Below are 26,278 nucleotides of genomic sequence, written 5' to 3'. Positions count from 1 at the left end.
AAGCTGTCTGTAAGGGCTAAAATTCTAGCTAAACTGTCTAAAATATCTAATGAGTGGTCGCCAATAAATTATAAGCTTTAGCAAGAGTTAGACTTTTAAGCATTTATTAAGGAGAATAAGAATTTGGTAAAGAGAGAAAGAAAGGCCTAGATTCCTATCTATTAAAGGGAGAGCACATTTCTAGCTCCCTTCTCCGCCAGAGTCCTCCGGAAAGACAGCCCCAGAGTCAGCGCCAGTCTCTTCCTTCCTCCTCCCACTAGTCCGCGTCACTTCCTCCCTCCTGGTCTTGCCCTCAAAGACCTTCCCTTCATGGGCAGAACTCTTCTACAGTAAGTATCCAGCAGGTGGCGTTATTCCAATCGTTACAGTCCCCCCTGTTGTTCCTCAAGAAACAAAATGTTTCCTTGACGGAACAGTAAAAAGAATATAATAACTATTGCTAACTAATAATATGTGAACAACAATATAGAAAAGGAAGAGAGGAAAGTTTTGTCCAGAGGGGCGATTTTTTTTTTTTTTTGTCCTCATGAACCGACGCTTTGACATTAGTCTTGCAAAGGGAGGGCCTCTGCAGAGAATACATGTTACAGATGGTGTATATTATAACAGAAAGAGAAAAACAACAACAAAAACAACAAATCAAAACTGTTCATTTAAAGTCTCTGAAAGTCTTTTCTCAGATGTCCTCTAGGTGTAGTCGTGGAATGGAAGTCTTTTCAGGGGTTGATGTGTGGATGCTGGTAATCAGCCAGGAAATTTCCTACAAAATTGAGCTTAACACAACTTTAAAATAGCTTTGTCAGTAATCAAATCAAACAATGAAAGTTCTCAGAAACATATATAAGGGAATCCAGAATCTTGGTTGTTACACATGAAACATATAATAAAACAAAAATTGAACCATTCTTTAAAATTATAATATTACTATAGTCCCCCCTTATGGAGGGTATTTGAGAAGACAATTGCTGCGATATTAATTTTTAAAAATAATTTTTATCTGTTTCATCACTTTTTGCATCATCTGCCTAATTATCCTCATGCCATTATGAGAAATTTTAAAATCTAATATAATTAGTAACAGATGTCAAGGCCAAATTCAACACTGTTATTTATCATGACACCTGAGATAATTATGGGGGTTACCATAAAAGAACAGAGAAATGATGGGATATGAGCATTCCCACACTTGAGCAATATGTACTGCCCATACAGTATGCCAGGCTTAAAATAGGTGGATGGAATATACGTCCATGCCACCGAACATATTGGAGGAAACTGAGTCAGACTTAATCAGATGCATGGGATTGAGATGGTCCATGGCATCAGGCATATAGGAGGGAGCATAGAAGCCAGGTGTAGAAGTGAGATGGGTGGGATCAATACTTCCAGCCATCTGTACAATATTGTGGGGAAAAATAAAATAAAATATTAAACCAAGAGAATCCAACCTCAACATTTGTCAAAAGCCGTTCCCTCGGCCATACCTTGACTTCATGCATGTCTCCCCTCATGTGACAGTTCAGTGTCTGCTCTTGCATGTATTCCTCTTGTGATTGGATGGCATCTTGGCCAACTGGCATCTGATAACTCAGAATAAAGGCAATTAATGTCTTAAATGATAAGTTCCCATAATCCAAGTCTCATATGGATTTAAAAATTGAGGATAATAAATGATTGCAAAAAATGTGAATACATCTTGACTCAGAATATAATATATAATTATGCAACAATTTCAAATAATACCTTTTTTTTACTTAGCATACAATTACTTTTTTGAAAAATCTGAACATATTTAAATACAAGTTAAAGCACAACACAATCTCAAAGACAACTTTTACAAATGTTCCCCTCTTTTTTTTTTTTTGAATATGCTTATCAAAAATAATACTTCTAGAATCAATTTACACTTGCCATGGCAAACAATTTGCTAGGGAAATGCTTTAAAGAGTTTGATCAAATAATCAGTTGAGAAAAAATAACAAAAACAAACAACTCAGAATATGGGAGCACAATACTCCTAGAATTAACATTGTATTATGAAATCGAAACCATCTTGCAATGTTTCAAAATTAGAGATGAATAGAAAAAAATACACATGGAACAATAAAAGACAATGAAATTCAAACTAAGGAAATCTAAATGAGCATGAACTTAATATTAACGAGTATTACAAAATATAAACTTGATCGCATGACTATAAAAAGCTTTTACAAATATTCTCCTTGTTTTAAAAACTAAATATAAAACACAATCTCAAAAGCATGAAAATCTCTATGAAAATAAACCCATACCATTAATTTCAAAATGTATATGTGATAGCATAGAAATCCTATGTAACCTCTGAACTGATACTATTACTACTCTGAGTAAATTCAGAACACTTTTGATTCCGATATCTAAAATCCCCAACACTCATATCAATACCTTGCTGCTTACTTCTACATTTCTCTAATATATATACCCTTCCATGGCAAAAGAAGCAGAGTCTTGAACTATGTTGATGGTTGTCATTCTTATTCAGCTTAAGTTTTTCTTCTTTAACCCCTCTATATTGTCTGTCAGTCTTTTCACCATACAAATGCTTTATAAGATTACTAATTAAAGACAAAAGCAGGTTAGCAAAATTATGAACAAAACAGGCATATGTGGAATTTAAAGGGTTTTCTAAAGTTGTCTCAGAAGCACAGCCAGGCTGGGGAAGGGCTGAGCCTGAAACTGCAAATGTAGTTAGAGAAAGTTGCGCATGAGCATTAGATCTCTGGACTTCCCAGGCAGGGGAAGCAATGGGCTTGGCCATGGGAGGAGTAGAGGGTGGGGTCTGGAGAGGAGGGGAGGGACCAGCACAATTTGAATCAGACTTGATTTTGAACTCAGGCCTGGATTCCTCTTCCCCCACTTTGCCTCCAGGTGCTAGGGGATTAAAAGCTTCTAGAGGGTGGGTCATTGCCTCCAGGCATGCAAAATTAAAGCAACAATTACGGTTAGAACTGGGAAAAGCTGCGGGAATCTCTTCAGGTTTCTCTGAAAAAGCATGGTTGGGAGAGGGAGAGATATTTCCTTGTGTGAGTAAGTTGCTGGCTCTTTTAACAAAAATAAAAAGAAAAATAGAAAATCCACAAAAACAAAGCATTAACATGATCTTATCTCCCATTTGTCTGGTTAAACAGACTAAAATCAAAAATAGGGTAATTAGGGAGTTTAAAAGGTCCATTCGAAAAAAAATTAAAGGGAAAACACCTGGCAATTCAGTAGTACTTCAGATTTAAAGGGTTAGGATAGGGGAAATTTCTTACCCAACCGAAAGATCAGAAGTGAGGTTCAGCTTTCCTCTTCGTGGTCAGCCATCTGTAAGGGCTAAAATTCTAGCTAAACTGTCTAAAATATCTAATGAGTGGTCGCCAATAAATTATAAGCTTTAGCAAGAGTTAGACTTTTAAGCATTTATTAAGGAGAATAAGAATTTGGTAAAGAGAGAAAGAAAGGCCTAGATTCCTATCTATTAAAGGGAGAGCACATTTCTAGCTCCCTTCTCCGCCAGAGTCCTCCGGAAAGACAGCCCCAGAGTCAGCGCCAGTCTCTTCCTTCCTCCTCCCACTAGCCCGCGTCACTTCCTCCCTCCTGGTCTTGCCCTCAAAGACCTTCCCTTCATGGGCAGAACTCTTCTACAGTAAGTATCCAGCAGGTGGCGTTATTCCAATCGTTACATGCCTGAGGTGGACTCTATTTCTTGGAGCTTTTTAGAAGAGTTCTTGCCTGTGTCTGTACTTTATTCTTTTTCGGTAATACAGCTCCAGCTGGGGCCTGGACAAATTGGTGTGTTTGGGCTATAATCCCTCTTCTTCAGAGATGGCTGCATTCCATTCAAGACAGTTCTGCAGTGATTAGTAGACAAATATATATGTCATTACATGTTGGTTCCTGACTGCTGATAGTAGTAAGAATGTGTTTTCTTCTATGAACCAAGCAGATGAAATTCCTTGAGACTGACTGATTGTGGCTAGAAGATTGCATATTCCTTGCTTAGCAGAAACTCATTCCAAAGAATTCCAAACTTAAATATTCCCTGAATTTAGTGGAATTCCTAGAAAGTAATAGTACTCCACACGCTTACGATATTTGGAGGGTCAGTTGCCTCCATGTCACCCCTGACAGTTCAGTCAGCTAGAGGGCTTGATTTCCTCCACTGGGCCTCTAATGGCTAAACCTGAGCAGCCAGCTAATGTCCAACAAACATCAACATGTTTCCAGACTCAAGAAATACTCCTTCAGTGCATGAATGTCCCTTAACTGACATACCAACTATCCATTATATAAGCAACCCATTTAGGTTGAGAGCAAAATGGTTTGTAGAGGAGTCAGGGTAGATAACTAATTAATTATAGGACTTGACAAATATGCTTTTGATCAGGGAACCTTTAGGAGAAACATTTTACAGATTTAAGTCAAGAAAAATGAAAGTGGGGGAAACCCCCCAGCATATTGCCAAAGGGCACTGGTTCCAAACCCCAAATTGAGAACTTGATTAGGGTTTCTGAGTGTCTATAGAAAGGTCTTACAGGATTCTTTGTCAAAGTTCAAAAGAGGTAGCCTAGTCCTGCCCAGTGTGCTTCCTGGTTCGTAGATAAGATGGATGGAAGCCCCTCTTGCCACCCCCTCTGTGCTTTCCCCTTACCTCTTCCTCCACTTTCAATAATTGCAGGGAGAGGAGTTCAAGCCCCTAGCTGGATTAGATGCCATGCCAGCTGAGAAGCCTGAAGATGGGTCTTTGCTGCTGCCAACACCAAGTGGCATTGTCCTAGCACTGGGTCCTTTTTAAGTTATCTTAACAGTAAAATACAAATGCAAATTAGAATAAAGCACATTTCTATAGTTTAGAAAAGATGACACAGAAAGACCAGGGCCCACAATGAAGTTGAACAGGGACCTAGTATTGAACTTGAAGGGCAGCTAGATAGCACAGTGGATAGAGCACCAGCCCTGGAGTCAGAAGGACCTGAATTCAAATTTGGATTCAGACTCTTACTAGGTCTGTGACACTGGACAAGTCACTTAACCCTGTTTGTCTGTTTCCTCATCTGTATAATGAGCTGAAAGGAAATGGAAAACCACTTCAGTGTCTTTGTCAAGAAAACCCCAAATGGAGTCACAAAGTGTTGGACATAACTGAAATGACTCAACAATGAAAGTTTGGAACTTGTCCAGCTCTAGATACCTGCCATATTGACTACCACTCAAACAAAATTTTAGGTAGATTGGGATGATTAGTGGGACAAGATCTGGGCTGGCAATAAACTTGAAGAAAATTAGAATCTCAAGAATTTGAGGGGTAGGATTAAGCAATAGTAGCTATTCCAAATGACGCACATAAGATTTTTCCAGGAGTCAGGTTGCATATCCAAAGGTCAATATGAAATTGATAACATTGTATCATAATGGTTCTGTATTCCCTTTCACTACCCATCATCTGGGGGAGGAATCCTACATTGTCTGTTCTTAGCCCATCACAACAAAAGCCAAAGCCCCAGGAATTCATTCATTTGACAAAGATTATCTTTGTCACTTAGTCTGAACACCTTGAGGGAGCAGACATCCTCTTATCATGTGGTCTTGCCATTGGAACCTAGAAAACTTACAGGTGACCCTAAAACTGAATCAGAGACGAGTCTGGTGAGTCCCATTCTTTTCCCAGGTGGATTTTTAGATTCACTTCATCTTAGGGCAGAGATTTTTCACTCTGTTTTAAAAAATATTTTAATAATTCTACTTCAATGCAAGTACATTTCAGCATAATCTTATACATTTTATTCTATGTGCTTAAAAAGTGTTGTCCTTAGCTGTGTGACCCTGGGCAAGTCACTTAACCCCCATTGCCTCACTAAAACACACACACACACACACACACACACACACACACACACACCCCAAAAACAAAAAAAAAGTGTTGTCCTGAGAAGGGATCTGTAGGCTTCCCTAGACTGCCAGAGCCACCTAGCTGCCTCGGTTGTTTTTTTAATGTTAAATTTTACACTCTCCTCTTTCACCCTCATCAAGAGGCTTCTTAATTCCTCTTTACTTTCTGCCATAAGAATGGTATCATCTGTGTATCTGAGGTCATTGATATTTCTCTTGTCAACCTTAATTCTGGTTGGATCTGCAAACTTTGAGAAAATCCACCCCCTCTAATCAGTGCTAAGGAAGGACCCTTTGTAGTCACTCTGCCACAATTATCAATAGTGATTGTAGCAAAAATAATCCCATTCTTCAAAGTTGTTCCTTACCCTGCCACACACACCCCCTACCCCAACAAACTCCCATGACTGAATCTATGGGACAGTTTTTAAGGGATAAGATATTCTACATGTACAGTTAAGCATATGTGCCCCTAGGTCAGAGTCATGAAATACTACATTTAGAGTGGGAACGGACCTTAGAATTCTTTAAGTTACTGACAAATATGGTAATGTTTTCCATAATCATAGATGTATAACCTACATCTGATTGTTTGCTGTCTCAGGGAGGGGAGGGAGGGAAAGAGGTATAAAAATTGGAACCCCAAACTATAAAAATGTTTATTATTTTAAAAAGAATTCTTTAAATTGAACCCCCCTTTATTCTTACCGATAAGTAAACTGCGGTCTAGAGAGGTTATTCACTGTCTGAGGCCATAAAGGGAGTAGGTGGTAGAGCAGAGATTCATAATCATATCCTCAGAGACTAAATTTAGCATTCTTTCCACTGCACTGTGTTGGTGAGCATAGGTGTTGTATGTGTCCCATAATGGACTAGCTGGTGACCTCTAATTCAACATGCTATAACCCAGTGTTTGATCATGGGAAACTTCCACCTCATCTAAGGATCCAGTGCAAACCATTAGGACTTCTCTAACTACAACGCATGCCCTGATAACTTTGGTTAGCAATTATTATGAACTTTTCCAGCAAATTATATTCATATCATTGAGCATTATGGTGCTCTTTCATGTTCTTGAAGATGGTGTTTCTTCTTATGTTATATCCCCTTCTCTCCACTCATTTATCCCTTTGATCAAGAATCTTGAATGGTTCCTTGATGTCTCTAGGATAGCAATTAAAGCTCTTCTGTTTGTCATTTAAAGCTTTAACAATCTGACTCTAACCTAGTCCTATTTCTAGATTGATTTCATATCACTCTCCTTCACATGTTCTCTGTTTTGGCCAAAGTGGCCTGTTTGGGGGCAGCTAGGTGGCGCAGTGGATAGAGCACTGGCCCTGGATTCAGGAGGATCTGAGTTCAAATCCGGTCTCAGACACCTGACACTTACTAGCTGTGTGACCCTGGGCAAGTCATTTAACCCTCATTGCCCCGCCAAAAAAAAAACCAAAACCAAAAAAACCAACCCAAAACAAAGTGGCCTGTTTGCTGTTCCTCATCCATGACATCATTATCCTCTACTTTGGTACCTTTGGATTCCATTCCTGGAATGCTCCCCATACTCCTCATCTCTTCCTCTTGACATCCTTAGCTCCCTTTGAAGCTCAGTTAAGTCCTATAGGACTTATAGGAAGCCTTTCCTCCTGGTTGTTATTTTGCATATAGTTTATATGTCCTTTTCTGCTTATATATGTTGTTTTTTTCTAGTTCATTATAAGCATGAAGATAGGGACTGTTCCATCTTTGTCTTTGTATCTGTAGAACCTAGCACAGTGCCTGGCACATAAGTATTTGCATTGAAATGATTGATCACTCCACTGGATGTTAGACTCTGACTTAACTGTTTTTGCCTCTTTGTAAAGGACCTCACCATTTTTGTACTGGTTTTGGATTGTAATCTGTGTCATTAGAGAGCTGAATCACCAGTGCTGGGTCTACTATTAGCCATCTCGGTGCTATATACAAATGCAACCATCTCCCTTAGGGTTACTTCAGTTTATTTCATTAATTCTTATTTCTCCCATGTGCATCAGTGGGATGTTAATGAGGGTTAAGACATCTTACTTTAGATTTGGAATTGTATGGAGTAACAATGTTATTAACAATACTTTCCTTTTGTATAGGCTTTATAATTTACATAGGCTTTCACAAAACATGTTATCTCCTTTCATTATCACACAATCTCCTGAGGTAGATAAAATATACAGATTTTATTATCTCCATGGTACAGAAAAGGAAACTGAGGCAAGTGATGTTCCCAGATCAGTAAACAAGCAGGTATTTGTCACCCACCATGTGTCAGGCATTATGCTAGGTCCTGGGAATACAAAGACAGAAATAAAATAGGTCCTGCTCCCAAGGAGCTTACATTTTATCAAGGGAATAATATTTTCCCTGATACACTTTTTTTCTTTTTTTACCATATAAATATTTTATTATTTTCCATTTACATTTAGAGATAATTTTCAACATTTGTTTTTATAAGATTTCTAGTTTCAAATTTTTCTCCATCCCTCCCCTCCCTCTCCCTTCCCCAAGACAGCAAGTAATCTGATATAGATTGTATGTGAAAAATTACATTAAACATATTTCTGTATTAGTCATGTAATGAGAGAAGAATCAGAGCAAAAAGGAAAAACCTCAAAAAAGAAAAACAACAACAAAAACAATAGAAATAGTATGATTCAATCTGCATCCAGATTCAACAGTTCTTTTTCCTGATACACTTTAAGTAGGTACAAAACATGTACGCAATAAATACAAGATAATTTTAGAAACAAGGGGGAAGGCAGTAGTTCTTGTTGGGGTGTCAGGAGAGCAAGCAAGGCTTCATATGGGTTGTAAATCTATTAAGTGATAAAAGCAGAGATCAAAGAAAAGGAAAAAGAACCTATTTGTACAAAAATATTTATAGCAGCTCATTTTGTGGTGGCAAGGAATTGGAAATCAAGGGGATGCTCATTATTTGGGGAGTGGCTAAATAAGTTGTGGTATAGGATTATGATGGAATACTATTGTGCTATAAGAAATGATGAACAGGATGGTTTCTGAAAAACCTGGGAAGACTTGTATGAACTAATGTAAAGTGAAGTGAGCAGAACCAGAACACAATAACAGCAATATTGTAAGGATGATTAACTGTGAAAGACTTAGCTGCTCAGATCAAAAAATGAGCCAAGGTAATTACAAGGACCCATGATGAAAAATGCTATCCACTTCCAGAGAGAGAACTGATCAAAGCATACTTTTTTCACTTTTTGTATTTTTCGTGTTTTGTGTGTGTGTTTTCTTTTGCAACATGGCCAATATGAAAAAAATATTTTGCATGATTTATAGAATATATCATATAGCAGGGCTGTGAATTGATTTTCTAGACAACTGAATAACCCTTTAAACACTCATATTTTGGGGATAGAGTTAGAAAGACTAATCATCTTGAAAAGAGAAAGCCCAAATGTGCCAGCTATTTATCGTAACTTTGGGGAAGTCATTGGTCTTTCTCAGAAGTTTGTTTTTTTTTTTCATCTCTAAAATGGAGTTAGAGATGCCCACATGCACTTGTGTGCACACACAAAGAGTCCCCAAAGTCTTAGTGCAGTTTTAAGCTACTAAAGCTTAAAATAAGTTTATATGTGTGCCGTTATAGCTATAAAACATTATTGTAAATTTTACTTAATAAAAATAATATATTGTGAATTTCCCTGCCTTCTTAAAACATATGAAATATAATTTAATCTTTTCTGGATGATTTGTTATGAATGTGTATTGTTGTACAGTGCTGTAATAATGATATCTTTAAGAGCCACTGATAGATTTATGTATGTTAGCTCCCACCCTAAATGTCTTAAGAGTACTGGGATTTTCCTTCTTTCTTTTTATAGTTCCTTTATCTCCTCCCCTTGCTACCAATTGTTGCTTCTAATCTACTCCCTATTTTTATAAACCGTTGTTTGGCTGTTGGCCAGAGGGTACTTTGACTCTTACATATAGTTCATGGTCTTTGTGATGGCTATTTGATTCTCAGAGGTTTTTTGTTTGTTTATTTGTTTGTTTGTTTTTCATCTTTTTCTGAGTTCAGGGTACTTTATTCCAGTGTAGAGTTTGTCAGAAGTCTGATATGGCAGATGAGTGAGGATGTTACTATAGCTGTAGCCCCAATAATAGCCATTTGTGTGAGCATGCAGTGTCACGCATACAATAGGCATTTAATAAATAAATATTGTTTAAATTGGATCATTTTCAATGTAATCCTCCCCACAACATGCACACTCCAGAAACAAATTGGTAACGTTCATATTCCAGCTGCGTATTTGTACTTATTGTATCTAATGTGAGGAATTCTCTCCTTCCTATTTTCCTACTGTCTGGCTTTTTTTGGCTTCCTTGAAGTCTCAGCTAAAATTCTATCTTCTGTAACAGGCTCTTTCGGTCCTCCTTAATGCTAGTATCTTCCATTGAAGCAGCTTTTTCCTTTTCTTTGATCTCTTGTTCTATCACTTAATAGATATACAACCCATATGAGGCCTTGCTTGCTTTCCCAACACTCCACAAGAACTATTTCCTTCTCCCTTGCCTCTAAAATTAATCTTGTATTTATTTTGTACATATTTTGTAACTACTTAAAATATGTACATTTCATTCCCCCCAATGAAATGTAAGCCCCTGGAGTAAGGAAATTGCAAACTCAAATTTGAGCTCATACCTTGGCTGTGTGTGACCCTGGACAAATCATTTCACCTCTGCTCCCTTTAGTTTCCTCAACTGTAAAATGGGGGTAATAATAGTATATGCATGCCAGGGCTGTTGTGACGATCAAAGGACATGATAGTTGTCAAGAATTTAGTATATAGAACCTGACATCTTGTCTGTATAAAGGTGTTTTTGTTTGTTTGCTTGTTTGCCTATTATCTCCCCCATTAGATTGTGAACTTCTTGAGGGCAGGGACTGTTTTTACCTTTCTTTGAATCCTCAGTGCTTAGTGGCACATAGTAGGTGCTTAATAAATGCTCACTGACTTGAATCAGAAGACTTCCCATGGATATTGCTGCTTGTAGCCTGATTGCACACAATTCTAGTGTCCTTTTCTGTTCATCCTGGAAGGTCACACAAAGCTTCTTCCTGAAGTTGGAACTTGGGATGACTTTCCTAGAATCCTCTTCAAGCCTGCTTTTTCCCGAGTTCTTATTTTGGTTATGACGTTTCCTCTCTCTTTGGTTTGACTATAATTCTTCTGCTGGGTCTATATTCACAGCCAACCCGGTGAGCAGAGCTATGTTTAAAGTCTCTTCAACATTTAAACTCATGGCTAAATGTTTTGCTGGGTATTATTAACCCTGCCTTGAATGATCTACATGTGTCCTTGCTAAAGTTAGGAGACTTACTGGTTTAATTCTATCCAAAGGCCTCGGAGCTTTGTTGCTTTGGCAGGCCGTGGAGTAGTTTTGTTTGCAGGAATCATTCTTTCTGTGTGAGAAATTAAAATCACTAAATAGTTCATTCCTCCTTAAAAACAATACTAACTTCAGGAGTCCCCATAAAGTCACTTAAACAGTGTTATGAAGTTGAAAAGGCAAAGAAAACCAGCTTTTCCATAAAGACTCTTAATACGTTCTTGCTTTTTCCTCTCAGGTGACAGAGGATGGGTTTTTGTCTGCATTGAAGATGCTAGATGTGGGAAAGTGGCCAATCTTTGCCCTTTGCTCACCAGATGAACTGAAGTTAATTCGTCAGGCCTGTGTTTTTGGCAGTGCTGGCAATGAAGTTTTGTATTCCACAGAAAACGATGAGGTAATTTGTAGAACAAATCCACCACTATCCCTTTTTTCAGTCGTCAGTCTTCATATTGTAATTAATTGGCTGATATTTCTTTTTTGGTGATCTCCAGACCCTTGAAAGATAAGGAATTAAGATAAAATGAGTAAGGGTAAGGGGAGGGGGGAAGATTATGACTAGAGTGCCAAGCCTGAAGTCAGGAAGACTTATCTTTCTGAATTCAAGTCTGACCTCAGATACTTACTAGCCATGTGACCCTGGGCAAGTCACTTAACCCTCTTTGCCTCAGTTGCCTCTTCTGTAAAATGAGCTGAAGAAGGAACTGGCAAGGGGGCAGCTAGGTGGCGCAGTGGATAAAGCACCGGCCCTGGCTTCAGGAGTTCCTGAGTTCAAATCCGGCCCCAGACTCTTGACACTTAACACTTACTAGCTGTGTGACCCTGGGCAAGTCACTTAACCCCAATTGCCTCACTAAAAAAACAAAACAAAACAAAACAAAAAAGAAGGAACTGGCAAACCACTCTGGTATCTTTGCCAAGAAAACCCCAAATAGGGTTATGAAGACTTGAACACAACTGAAAAAAAAATTACTGAACAAAACAAATATAACATAGACTTTATCTTCCTTTGTGAAGTCTTACTCATGCTTTGGCATAGGATCATTATAACATCTTGGATTTAGAAGTGGAATGGTGAGGAGTGGGAAGAGAAGGGAGGGAGGCAGAAAAATTTGAAACTAGAAATTTTATAAAAACAAATGTGGAAAACTCTCTCTACATGTAAGTGGAAAATAATAAAATGCTTTTATGATAGAAAAAAAAAGTGGAATGGGGGCTTTAGGAGTCATCTAGTCCAACCCCATTGAAACCAAGGCCCAGAGATTTGTACAAGGTTACTCAGGCAGCACTTGACAGAACATAGATTTAGAGCCCTAATGCTCTGATTCTAGCTACATTTTGCTTCTCCATGTTACTTAATGTATGCATATTTCACCAAGTGACTCCACGAAACTGAGAGTTAACTTTCCCACAGGTCTTTGTGCTTGGCACCAATTGCAGTGGCTGCTTGGGAACAGGTGATATCCTGCATTCTATTGAACCTCGTCGAATTGATCACTTGTGTGGCAAAAAAATAGCCTGCCTGAGCTATGGAAGTGGTCCTCACGTCGTCATTGCAACGGACGGTAATGTAGGAATACAGATACCACCTTTGAATCTTTCCTCCATTCCTTGTTCATAACCCAAGCCTAGGTTCTGCCCCTGTGGTGAGTGAGTATCATGTCATTGTTGAGACCCCATGACGAGCCCACTGTAATTCTGAATATATTGCTCAACCAGGGATGGTTTAGTAGGTGGCAGATGTTGGTTCTGCCTTCACTGAGCTGGGGAGCTCCTGTGATGATGGAGGGGCATATATGAATGTAGTTGAGCTTTGAGAGTGCACTGGGGCAGTTTAGTTTGCAAAGGTAATTTCTGCTTTGGTGGGAGGAGGCCTCTTAAAATCCAGATCATTCCTCCTTCAAATGTCATTAATTAATTCTGACTTTACTGGAGAAGCTCTAGAATTGTTTACACATCTTGCACAAATGGGCTGCTAGCCTCAGTGTCTTAGAAGAACTAGAAAGAGCATTCAACAAAATCTCTGTTTTATTTATCCAAATTTGGGAAAGAACAGTAAAATTACATAAATCAGCCCTTTAAGAGGATTACAATTTATGTGACAGGAATGACAACATTTTCTCAGATCAGATGTTTTAGAGTTTTAACCAATTCTTTTTTCAAAATGCAGTTGTCATTAAAAATGCAGTTATGGGGGGCAGCTAGGTGGCGCAGTGGATAAAGCACCAGCCCTGGATTCAGGAAGACCTGAGTTCAAATCTGGACTCAGACACTAGACACTTACTAGCTGTGTGACCCTGGGCAAGTCACTTAACCCTCATTGCCCTGCAAAAAAGCAAAAACAAACAACAACAACAGAAAAATGCAGTTATGAAAACAAAAATTATTACTGGTAATATGACATATTATTTTAAAAACAAGTTTCATTGATGCCTTTTGTATTTAATATCCCAGTTATTACTAGATGTCTCCCTACCCACCTGCAATGAGGCCTTCCTTGTAACAATGAAAAATAGTTAAGCAAAATCAACCAACAAAGTGTGTCTAAGAGTTTATGCAATAGTCTGCAACAATAATCCCTCACCTCTCTCCTGAAAGGGGAAAGCGTTTCTTTATCTGTTCTCTGGGGTCAGGATGTATTATTACAAGAACTTAGAAGGGATACAAATAAAAGCAACAAAGATAATAAAAAATGAGAAAATCAGATGGGAGAGAGATGAAGGAATATTGAATGTAAGCTCCTTGAGGGCAGGGATGGTTTCATTTCTGTCTTTGTTTCCCCAGCACCTAGCACACTGCCTTGTATATTTTAAATTCCTAATAAATGTTTGCTGAATTGAATTGAATTGAATGTAAGAGTTATTTAGGCTAGAAGAATTGGGGCTAGTGGGAAAGCAACAGATATTAAATTTTGGATATGATTCTTAATGATAAGTTGTGTTTTCTGTTTCCAGTAAGTACAAATCCAGAAAGACCAGGCTTAATTTGCTATTGGGACTGGGGGGGTTAGGGGGGGAGGTGGGGAGAGAAGGGGAATTGAAATTACTCTTAGGCAGAACTTCATGAATATAAAGGTTGTTCAAAGTATTATCAAATTAGTCTCTAAAGTTTAATTCTCTGAATATAATTAAGAATAAGGTTGACAGTCATCTCAAAGAACTGAAAAGGATTCCATCATTTTACAGCTGAGGTAATGGAAGCCCAGAGAGTAGGAGTTACTGAGCCAGGTCTAGAGCTTACCACTAGCTCCATGCTGCCTCTCCTTTGGTGAAGCCCACCCAGCCCCCCAAAAGTGAGAAGGGGAGACAAAAGTGTCAGTGTAAAAATTGGTCTTCAGGTTTAACTGGGCTTCTCTTTAACCCCAAACATGTGGTTTACAGTAGGAGATAATCCTTCCCACCTCCTCCCTCTTTTTAAGTAGATCATGTGGTCTAATAAACAATTTGTTTTTTTAAAAAGAAAAGAACTTTTTAAGGTACCTTAAACCATTTCATTTTCACGCTAAGGTCCAAACTCTGAACAGTGTCAGAATTAGCCAGATAATCTTGATATTGTCCATGTAAGACTTGTCTTAAGAAAACAAATCAGCATTCTAAATAGGAAGGCAACACCATTAAGAACTAGGCATCATTAACACTCCCAAGAGTGTGAATCGAACCTCTCCCTGCCCATCAAGCTCCCTTCTTTACATTCTTCATAAAATAGATATCTATAAATGGAATGTCTGAAAATAGCACTAGATGCAGACTCAGAAGACCTAGGTTCTAGTCTCATTTCCTGTTCAACACTAAAAGTTCACTTAATCTGTCTGGGCTTTGGTTTCCTGATCATAAAAAGTGTGAACTACACTAATTGTTCTTTGAGATTCATCCCAGAACAGAATAATCTCAGGAAAACTGGTCCAATGTTATCCCATGCTTTCTGTCTGGTGTTAGGGATCACTTCAACCCTTAATAAATATGCAAAGAAATTGAGCCTCAATTTCCTCATATGTAAAATAGAAGTAATAATACTTGTGCTATCTTCTTCAGTGTTGTTATAAGGAAAGTGATTATAAATTACAAAGTATTAGATAAATGTGATTATTATTCTTGTTTCTGATAGTACTTGCCTATTGTTGGCATTGGTATAGTTTGGAGTTTAGCATAACATTGCTACTCGCTTAGAGACAATATGCTACAGAGGGTAGATCTGGGTTCAGGTGTTGCCTCTGACACATATGCAAACCATATGACCCTGGGTGGGCCATTTAACTTCCCAGTGCCTCAGGCAACTTTCTAAGACTATATAATATAGAAGTGTTGCATTGAGAGCTCCCCACTCTAATGAAATCATAGGTCTGAACCTACCCCCAACTTAAAGCAACAACAAAATAAAATCACTCTATATTAGAAATCAGTCTTCTAGTTTTTATGGCTTCCTATCAACTTTCAAGAATGTTCTTTGCAGGCTAGGTTTGGTGGGTGAAAGTAGGGAAATTGATTGATATTCTAACTCAATTTCATTTATTAAATTATTATGGTCTATAGTTGCTTATGATGAAGATATTTCCCATAGAAATTCTTTATTTTGCTCTTTTTTTATTTCAGAAGGAGAAGTGTATACCTGGGGCCATAATGCTTATAGCCAATTGGGCAATGGGACAACTAATCATGGTTTAGTACCCACCCAAATCTCTATCAATTTAGAAAACAGGAGAGTCATTGAAGTGGCCTGTGGATCTCACCATTCCATGGCACTGACATCTGATGGCAAGGTAAGAGTGCTCAACATAAATATCCTGTTCTCTCTCTGTAGGAAGAAGATTAGAGAGATTCTGTGACCATCCCCCCAAAACTGGTCAAATGGGTAGAGTAACTCTTTGGGGATCTAGAAGTTGGTACTTCAGTCTCCTAAATTTGTCCCCTCTTCCATTGTGACTTGATCTCCTCATTTATTAATGTTCCTTGGGCTTTAATTCTACCTTTATTGTACCTATAACATTTGGAGACTTCTTCACTAGAAATGAGTGTCTTTTACTGAAATACAAGAGGATTCTGTAGGGAAAAGTTTTTGGACAAATGTGGCATTCTCTGATAATTTTACAAAAAACATTTTCTTTAGAAAACACTTACCCAGTTGTTTTTAAATTAACACACAGACACACACAGATGTGAGGGGCAGGCAGTGTGGCATAGTGTGTATGTTAATATAAAAACACCAAGGAATGGTGAGACCCACAGGCCACTTCAGTGGCTTTCTTTGTTTGTGAGCCTTGTCAGTCACTTATCTTCTCCTTGCTTCGGTTTCTTCATTTGTAAAAGATCTCATGGCATTGCTGCGATCTTAAAAGAACTATAAAAGTATGTCATTGCTCTTATTGGCAAGGGTTTCATTGTTCAATTGAGATAATTCTTGAGCTAATGTGGTTAAAAGAGTCCTGCTTTCTCCTCTAACAGGTATTTGCCTGGGGTTACAATAACTCTGGACAGGTTGGGTCTGGCTCCACAGCCAACCAACCCATTCCTCGAAAAGTTACTGGCTGCTTACAGAACAAAATTGTTACAACAATAGCTTGTGGCCAGATGTGCTCAATGGCTGTAGTAGACAGTGGTGAGGTAAGCATGAGGTTTCCTATTTTGTTAGATATTTTGGTAGTTTGAAACTTGTTTTTAAAGAGCAAATTCTCATGCACTGCATCAGTGCTTTCAGCAGACAGGATGGTTATTATCATTTGGGACTGTGGTTAAAATTTTATATCTTGGGGCAGCTAGGTGGTACAGTGGATAGAGCACCAGCCCTGGAGTCAGGAGTACCTGAGTTCAAATCTGGCCTCAGACACTTAACACTTACTAGCTGTGTGACCCTGGGCAAGTCACTTAACCCCAATTGCCTCACTTAAAAAAAAAAAAATTATATCCTGCATTCTGTATCTTCTAAACCTTCATCACCTTTTCTAGTCTTTTTACCCTTTACTCTCCCATGCCCCGTGTACTCTATGCACTAGTAATACTGTGCTATTCTTCACGCAAGTCACTCCCATCTCTTGAGTCTGGGCATTTTCTCTGTCTGACCCTGAAGCCTGGAATTCTCTCCCTCCCCATCTCTGCCTCCGAGTTTTTTTGATTTCCTTCAAGTCTCAGCTAAAATCCCACCTTCTACAAGAAGCCTTTTCAGGGCTTTCCCTCTGAGGGTGTCTTCAATTTATCATGCATATATTGTGTTCATATATCGCGGTTTGCCTGTTGTCTCCTCCATTAGATTGTTAGTTTCTTGAGGGCAGAGACTGCTGGGTGTGTATCTGTATCCCCTGCGCTTAGTACAGTGCCTTGCATCTAGTAGGTACTTAATAAATGCTTATTGACTTTTTTGCTCTCTTTCAAGGTTTATGTCTGGGGATATAATGGAAATGGGCAGCTTGGACTGGGCAGCAGTGGCAATCAGCCGACACCCTGTAGAATAGCAGCTTTACAAGGTATTCGAGTACACAAGGTATGTTCATTGAGTCATATTTTTCAGCTCTCTACACAACAAAGAAACAATTTGGAATGAGTGATTTTTTAATAGCATGATTGTGACTTGAGTGTCAAAGATCATCTCAATGAAAAATCTGCCCCTTCACCATCCCATCCCTCTTCTTCCTTCCAAAACATTGTCTTCTCCATTAAGTTCAACTTCCCTCCTGAAAATTTATACTTTTGTATCCCAGGAGTTCAGGACCCTGGTCTCTGTATTTCTCTTCATCTCAGCCACGCCCTCATCTTCAGGGACTTCAGTCTGAAGGCTGACTTGCCAGTTCAGCAGCCTCCTCGGCTGCAAAAACCTATTGCCTTTATCTCATCTCAACCGCACACACTGACAGGAATTACCATGGTAACTTTCCTCTCAGCATCACCTGTGACTGGACTGTCTCCATGATCTTGTGCTCTGAACTTCCTCTCTTTAACCATGACCTCCTCTCCATCCATCTCTTCTTCTGCTTCGCTCCTCCAGTTCTATTCTTTGTCCTTATAATGGCCCGTTCTCTCAGTTCATCCCTGCTGCTATTTCCTATCTTCACAGTTTTGTAGTGAATAGTTTGGCTATCCACTGTCCTCTACCCTTGGATCCTTTTCCTCTCTCACATTTTTCCAGATTCCAAATTCAGATTTTCATCTACCTCTCCTACTTGGCCACGAAAGTCATGCAATTCTGATGATGGTGGTGCCTAGGACAAATTTGTTTTTTTATTCTTAATTGGGTCCTCACTGCTGCATAACAATCCTTTCATTCTTCCTTGGTTTACTATAACACTGCTTACAGCAACTATTGTACCCCTTCCCCTTTTCCTCTCCCTTCCCCTCTCATTCCTCTTTCTTCTCTCTCCTTCCTCTCCCCCATTTCCTCCTCCCTCTCAGGATCATTGAATAGCAGGAGCTGGAACAGAATCTTTCTTCCACTGAGCTTAATTCATTCAATCCAGAACGACTGGCTGCAGCCTGAAATGACTGCTTCCTTCTGCTGTCTATTTCTCTATGCAACTCTTAACAGAGATGTTTGTTTGAGCCCCTGCTGAGTTCTCCTCTCCTGGCTGCTGCTTCAGTCTCTCAGCTTTTTCTATTGAGGACGTTCCCATCCTTCTAGTCACCAAAGTGTAAACTTCAGAATGATCCTTAACACAATATTTGTATTCTTGAGACACTCTATGTAAAGTTACATATTCTTTCCCTCCTTCCCTTCCTCCCTGCTCAGGAACGTAGTAGGCACTTAATCAATGCTTATTGTTTTTCCTTCCTCCCACCTCCTCATTCTCCTTCTTTCACTCACATATCCAGTCAGCTGCTAAATCTGGACAATTCGACCTCAACATTTACCACATCCTCTTTCCACTCATATGACTGCTGCTCTGGCTCATTATCTCTTAACGGGATCAGCATTATAGCCTTCTAATTGGTCTCACTATTTCCTTTTTCTTGTCTCCCTTATTTACCTGTCCAGGGAATATTTCTAATGCACAACATGGACCATGTCAGTCCTATGCTCTAAAACTCTAGTAGTTCCCTATTACCTTTAGCCCAGAATACAAACTCCTCAGCCTAGCATTAAAAACCCTCCTTAAGTTGACTTCCTTCTACTTTTCTAAACTTATTTTACATTTCTTCTTTACGCAATAATTTACAAAGTGTTCCAACCAAATTGGAATATTAGCTATCCCTGTGACTTAGTTCTTGATCTTCCATCTCTATGTATGCCTTTGCACAGGCAGTTTCCTATACCTGCAATAGATTTTCTCTATTCCTCTGCCTTTGAGAATCCCTGACTTCCTTTAAGAGTCAACTCAGGCACCATATCTTCCATGTCACATTATCTTTTATCTACCTATATACATCACAGTATAAGGTAAGCTCTTTGAGGTCAGGTACCATCTTGATTTTGTCTTTCTTTTTTTGGGGGGTGGGGCAATGAGGGTTAAGTGACTTGCCCAGGGCCACAAAACTAGTAAGTGTCAAGTGTCTCAGGCCAGATTTGAACTCAGTTCGTCCTGAATCCAGGGCCAGTGCTTTATCCACTGTGCCACCTAGCTGCCCTCAGTTTCGTCTTTCTATCCATGGCTGCTAGTATAGTGACTTGCATATTTTTTTTAGTTCAAACTCATGATTTCATCAGTGTGATGAGCTAACAATTTTTTTAACATTTAAAAAAATAATTTTTAAATTTTGAGTTTTATATTCTTCCTCCCCTCTTTCTCCCTTCCCCCCTCCTTGAGAAGGCAAGCAATTTGATTTGAATTATACATGTTCAGTCATGCAAAATAATTCCATATTAGCCATGTTACAAAAGAAAATGCAGAACAAAAAACAATAATAAAGTTCTTAAAAAGTAATAAAATCTAGAATGGGGAAGCTAATTGTGTTCTACTCAAGCTTGGGTGGAGACAGATCCATTTATGTAGATAGTCAAAGACCTCTCCATCTAGGGAGGGGTCACCCCACCCCCATTCAAGAGGACATTCTTTGAATTGATAGCCCAATTCTGGAGATAATCTCTCTGTTCAGGAGTCAATTCTTAGCCCCAATAACCACCTACTGTTTCAAAGGTATATAAGTTCTGTGCCCCACCACCATGATTGTCTTTGGTCTGAGGGAGACAGCCAAAGGACCATCCTTTTATTAATAACATGCTGGCCTTATTAATAAAATGATTAGTTTACCCAGAAAAAAAGGGTAATTTAAAAAGTAGGCTTCAATCTGCATTCAAACTCCATAACATCTTTCTCTGGAAGTAGATAGCATTTTTCTTTTTTGTTTGTTTGTTTGTTTGTTTTTTGTTTTTTGCAGGGCAGTGAGGGTTAAGTGACTTGCCCAGGGTCACACAGCTAGTAAGTGTCAAGTGTCCGAGGTCGGATTTGAACTCAGGTACTCCTGAATCCAGGGCCGGTGCTTTACCACTGCGCTATCTAGCTGCCCCCTAGCTAGCATTTTTCATCCTAAGTCCTTCAGAATTGTCTTGAAACATTGTATTGCTGAGAATAACTAAGTCATTCACAGTTGATCATCCTTACAATATTACAGTTACTGTGTACAATGTTCTCCTGGTTCTGCTCACCTCATTTTGCATCAGTTCATATGTGTCTTCCCAGGTTTTTCTAAAATCATCCTGCTCATCATTTCTCATGGAACAATAGCATTCCATCACAATAATATACCACAACTTACTCAACCATTCCTCAACTGATGGGAATCTCATCAATTTCCAATTCTTTGTCATCACAAAAAGAGCTGCCATAAATATTTTTGTATCTGTAGGTCCTTTTCCTTTTTCTTTGATCTCTTTGGGATGCAGAACTGGGTCAAAGGATATGCAGAGTTTATAACCTTTGGGCATAGCTCCAGATTTCTCTGCAGAACAGTTCACAACTTCACCAACAGAACATTAGTGTCCCAATTCGCCCTCAAATATTTGTTACTTTCCTTTTCTATCATGTCAACCAATCTGATGTGTTTGAGGTGGAATCTCAGGGTTGTTTTAATTTGCATTTCTCTAATCAATAGTTATTTAGAGTATTTTTATATGACTATGGATAGCTTTGATTTCTTCTTCTGAAAAGTGCCTCTTCATATCTTTTGACCATTCCTCAATTGGGGTATGACTTGTATTCTTATAAATTTGGCTTGTTTATCAACATATTTTAGAGTTAGTCCTTTATCAGAGAAATTTGCGGTACATTCTCTCCCACCCCCCAAGTTTTCTGCTTTCCTTCTAATTTTGGTTGTCCTGGTTTTGTTTGTACAAAAGCTTTTTAACTTGATGTGATTGAAACTACCCATTTTACATCCTTTCGTGCCTTCTCTCTCTTGTTTGGCCATAAATTCCTTCCTTATTCATGTATCCAACGCGTAAAATATTCCATGCTCCCCTAATTTTCCTATGGTATCACTTTTTATGACTAGATCATGTACCCACTTTGACCTTATCTTGGCATACAGTGCAAGATGTTGCTCTTTGATCAGTTTCTTCCAAATCGTTTTCCAGTTTCTCAGCAATTTTTGTCAAATAGAGATTTCTTACCCCCAGATCTTGGATTTAGGGGTGTCTCAAACACAGGATTACTATGCTCATTTACTATTATGTATCATATACCTAATCTGGTCCACTGCTTGAGCAGCATTCTTTTCAAAAAGGTTTCTGCCATTGCTTTTGTAACCTGCAGGGTTGGAGAGGAGGGTTGCCTTCTTCCTTTGTTCATGAGAAGGAATGACAGGCTGCTTTCCATAAGAGGTTATCTCAGTGTCTTCCCCCTGCAGTTTTCTTCCAGTGATTCCAAAAGGTTTTGACCAGTCAAGTCATCTTTTCCAGTATACACATTACCTCTCAGTCTTGTACACAGTAGGCAATTAATAAGTGTTGGTTTAACTGAATTGCATATTGGGAATCTCTCTATATGTATATGAACACAAAGATTATCTTTTTATAAGTGAGGAAGATGTGAAAATTGAGAAAATCAAATTGATTCTATCTTATTATTGATTTCATTCTGTATCACTGCTGACATTTTTATAACTACCTAACATGACTTTTTTTCGTCTCAAAGTTAAGTTTGGTGAGTCATCTTTCCTGTGAATCACTTATTGTCTTGAAGTTCAGTTCTCCTGCTGTTCTATCTTGCTGTTCTGTTCTTGCCTCAAGGAAATCTATTCTCCTTCAGGGGAGTCTGGTCTGTTGTCCAAGGTAGTCTGGTCACTAAACTGTCCTTTCAGGGGAACTCAAACAATGAACATTTTGTAGTGACTGGGTAGAAGATGGGGTTGTTCATCGCCCCTCAGTCCTAATTTTCAGCCAGTCATATTGCTCCTCACCCCTGTGATGTAGCTAATCAGACTGTTTTCTGCATCTGTGGTGCTGCTTTCTATTCTAATGGCTCTTCCTTTTGTCTGTAAAAGAGAGTTGTCCCTCTCATCTGGGGTTCTTAGCTTTTTAGGAGGGTCTTAGGTTTTTCTGTTTATTGGCAAATTCACACTTTGTCAGTAAATTGAGAGTGCTTGGATCTTTGTGCCTCAGTTTACCTTGATTTCAACCTTGACAGGTCCAAATTAAATAGTTAACGAGTTTAAATGATCTTATCAATTTTCCCTTTGGATTTGGAATTGACATTAGAGGGGTGGGCCCTGGAGAGTTGTGCTTAGCTGCCTGGATGTGTTGCTACTTTCTTTTTTCATTTTTGATTTTTGACCCACCCTAAGGAGGTATATTTTATTTCTATCAATTTTCAGGTATGAGTGGATTTGTTTCTCTCTTTGCAGATTGTCTGTGGCTATGCACATACATTAGTGTTAACAGATGAAGGTCACCTGTATGCTTGGGGAGCCAACTCTTATGGACAGTTGGGTACTGGCAATAAAAGTAACCAGTCTTACCCTACTCCAGTCTCTGTGGAAAAAGACAGGTAATACTTGCATTTTCAAGAAATGACCATGCAACTTCAATAAGCAAGGAGTAGATGTGACGGAGAAGTACAAAGAATTTACCTCTTTTATTATTATATGCATGCCTTTTGAGAAATTTGAGTGGGCAATGAACTCTGTATTTGGGACTGTCTGTGTAGGAAACTCTGAGCATGAAAACTCCCTTTACTGATGTAGATCTGTTGTTCATCTGTAAACTCATAGTCTTAGAGCACTGAGAGACTAATTAATTACCTGTAGTCACAGGGGGCAACCAGTACAAAAGCTTGGAGGCAGGAGATGAAGTGTCATGGGTGAGGAACATCAAGGCCAATATGATTGGATGGTAGAATACATGGAGTTATGCAAAGGTAGGATGAGACTAGGTTGTATCAAACAAAGGAGGTTATATTTTATCCTTGAGATAACAGGGAGTCACTGAAATTTGTTGAGTCGGAGAAGTGTTATGCTATGTGGGTGGGGGTATGTGTGTATGTGTGGTGGTGGGGTTAACATGTTTAGACCTGCACTTTAGGAAAATCACTTTGGCCACTGTGTGGAGAATAAATTGGAGTGGGGAGAGAGTTCAGGGAGGCAACCCTGTTAGAAGACCATCATCCAATTAAGAGGAGATGAAAGCCTGAATTAGTGTGGTGGCTGTGTGAGTAGAGAACAGGGATTTGTATAAGATGTATTGTGGAGATAGAAACCACAAGATTTGACAACTGATTGGATATATGAAGTGAGTAAGAGTGAGGAGTTAAGATTAAAACCCAGGAACCTGGGTTACCAGAGTGATGGTGGTAACCCCAAAGGAAAAAGAAAAGCTCAGAGAAAGGTTTTAGAGGGAAGATAATAAGTTCATTTTTAGATGTGTAAGCATTTAGCAATTTCCTATGGATGGCAATTCAGAATGACAATGAAAACAATTTGTTTTGAGGACAAGTGATCATTAGCCAACAGCTTATAGGATAGCAATTCAATTCAGCACCAGGGAAGATTCAGAGTTGAGCTAAAACAAAATCTTTCATCTCATGCAGCTTGCATTCTTTTTTTTTTTTTGGGTGAGGCAGTTGGGGTTAAGTGACTTGCCCAGAGTCACACAGCTAGTAAGTGTTAAGTGTCTGAGGCCAGATTTGAACTCAGGTCCTCCTGAATCCAGGGCAGGTGCTCTATCCACTGTGCCACCTAGCTGCCCCAGCTTGCATTCTTAATAGAGGTCATATATCTTAATATGGTCATATAGAGGTAAGAAGCAGAACTGGGATTAGAACCTCATTCTTTTTTTACCCTTTTTTTCCAATTAGTAAACATCTATTTTTCTCTTCCCTCTCAACTCTCCCCACTCCATCGGAAAAAAGAAAAACAAAACTTTTGTAACAAATATGCATAGTCAAAACTAATTCCTGCAATAGCCATGATCAAAAAACATATTTCAATTTGTACCCTGAGTCTTCATTTCTCTGTCAGGAAGTAAGTAGTATGTATCACAAGGAGTCCTCTAGAATCACAGTCAGTCACTGTGTTGATTAGAATTCTTAAGTGTTTCATAATTGTTGGTCTTTACAGGGTTATTTCACTGTATAAATTGTTCTGGTTCTGCTCACTTTGCTCTGCCTCAGTTCACATAAGTTTTCCCAGGTTTCTCTGCAATTGCTCCCTTCATCATTTCTTACAGCCCAAGATAGTATTCCATTCAGCCATTCCCTTATCAACGGATACACCTTAGTTTCCACCACAAAAAGAGCTGTTGTAAATATTTTTGTACATATGAGTCCAACTTCATTTGTCTGGTGCAGGCCATTATGTCCTCGTGCCTAGACTATTGTAGTATCTTATTGGTTGGTCTCCCTGCCTCAAGTCTCTCTCCACTCCAGTCTGTGTTCTATTCTGCTGTCAAAGTGATCCTCCTAAGATGCAGGACTGACCATATCATCCTCCCATTCAGTGAGCTCCGTTGGCTCCCTGTTACCTCAAGGATTGAACATACAATCTTCTGGCTTCTAAAGCCTTCCATAACATGGATCATTCATCCCTTTCCAGTCTTTTCACACTTCATTTTCCTCCACATTCTCTACCACCAGTGACATTGGTCTCCTTGCCATCCCTCCAACTTAATACCCATCTTTTGACTAGTATTTTCATAGCTAACCTCCATACTTAGAACACTTTATTTCCTCTTTTCTGCCTCGTGTTTTCCCTGGCTTCCTTTAAATCTCAACTAAAACCCTACCTTTTTCAAGAACCCTTTCCTTCTTAATCTTAAAGCCTTCCCTCTAAGATTCCTTTTAAGTTATCCCGTCTACTATTGACATAGTTATTTGCATTTTGTTCAGCTATCCCTGTCCCCCTTCTGCCCTCTTCTCCCCATCAGACAGTGACCTCTGTGAGAATAGAGATTCTGGTTTTTATCTTTCTTTGTATCCCTGGCACTTAGCACAGTGCCTGCCACATAGTAGCCACTTAATAAATGCTACTTGACTGACTGACTCATGCTCCATTGTTCTTTTCAGTACATGATACTTACTTGGGGAAGCAGTTCAACATTTTCTTAGTCTAGTTATATATAGAAAACATCCTAACAGGTGAAGTTAGCTATTGGCTTTATGTAATTTTAGCCTATTGATAAAAACCTAGAAAAATCTTTCCTTCAGAATTTGCCTCCTGGTGTGAGTCCCATTTTACTTCCATGGCCTTAGGCCAAGGCCAAGGCACTTAATCATGTTGAAGCCCAGAGGTTCTTTCATAATCCTTTCCAATTTATTCTCATAACAACCAGCTCTCTTAGTAAAGCCCAAGTCTCAACCCTGATTTCTAGTGTGGAGCAAGGAAGAACAAATCAAGACTAATGGGTACTGCTTAGGGGGAGGAGGAAGAGGTATTTTAGTCTCTTTTTACACAGCCTACCTACCTCCTTTCATGGTACGGGCCACAGAGCTCCTTACCAAGTCTAAAATTCTGTGTTCTACGAACAAGGCCTTTTAAATTTTCTTGGAAGTTGGCCATTCATGTGCCACCTTCAACAAGAGACCCAGTTCTCCAAACTAAGCTAGCTTGGTCCTTGAATTATATATATA

The 26,278-nt window shown here is 39.0% G+C and overlaps 1 protein-coding gene across 11 annotated transcripts in view; it reads left to right on the top strand.

Annotated features, from left to right (window-relative positions):
- Positions 1-26,278, top strand: part of RCBTB2 (RCC1 and BTB domain containing protein 2) — a 70,191-nt gene that overhangs the window by 25,068 nt on the left and 18,845 nt on the right. For 10 of the 11 annotated variants that reach the window (XM_043990567.1, XM_043990562.1, XM_043990563.1 and 7 more), the window contains 6 exons: positions 11,540-11,698; positions 12,716-12,866; positions 15,891-16,057; positions 16,740-16,898; positions 17,665-17,772; positions 23,061-23,203. In XM_043990567.1, coding sequence (XP_043846502.1) covers positions 11,573-11,698; positions 12,716-12,866; positions 15,891-16,057; positions 16,740-16,898; positions 17,665-17,772; positions 23,061-23,203 — 854 coding nt within the window. In that variant the 5' untranslated portion in view covers positions 11,540-11,572. Of the gene's footprint in view, positions 1-11,539; positions 11,699-12,715; positions 12,872-15,890; positions 16,058-16,739; positions 16,899-17,664; positions 17,773-23,060; positions 23,204-26,278 lie in introns of those variants that run through there. The other variant, XM_043990569.1, reaches the window with a different exon arrangement.

Source organism: Dromiciops gliroides, chromosome 3 (genome assembly GCF_019393635.1).
Source record: "Dromiciops gliroides isolate mDroGli1 chromosome 3, mDroGli1.pri, whole genome shotgun sequence".
In the NCBI taxonomy this organism is placed as follows: domain Eukaryota; kingdom Metazoa; phylum Chordata; class Mammalia; order Microbiotheria; family Microbiotheriidae; genus Dromiciops; species Dromiciops gliroides.
This window is presented reverse-complemented; position numbering and strand designations above follow the sequence as displayed.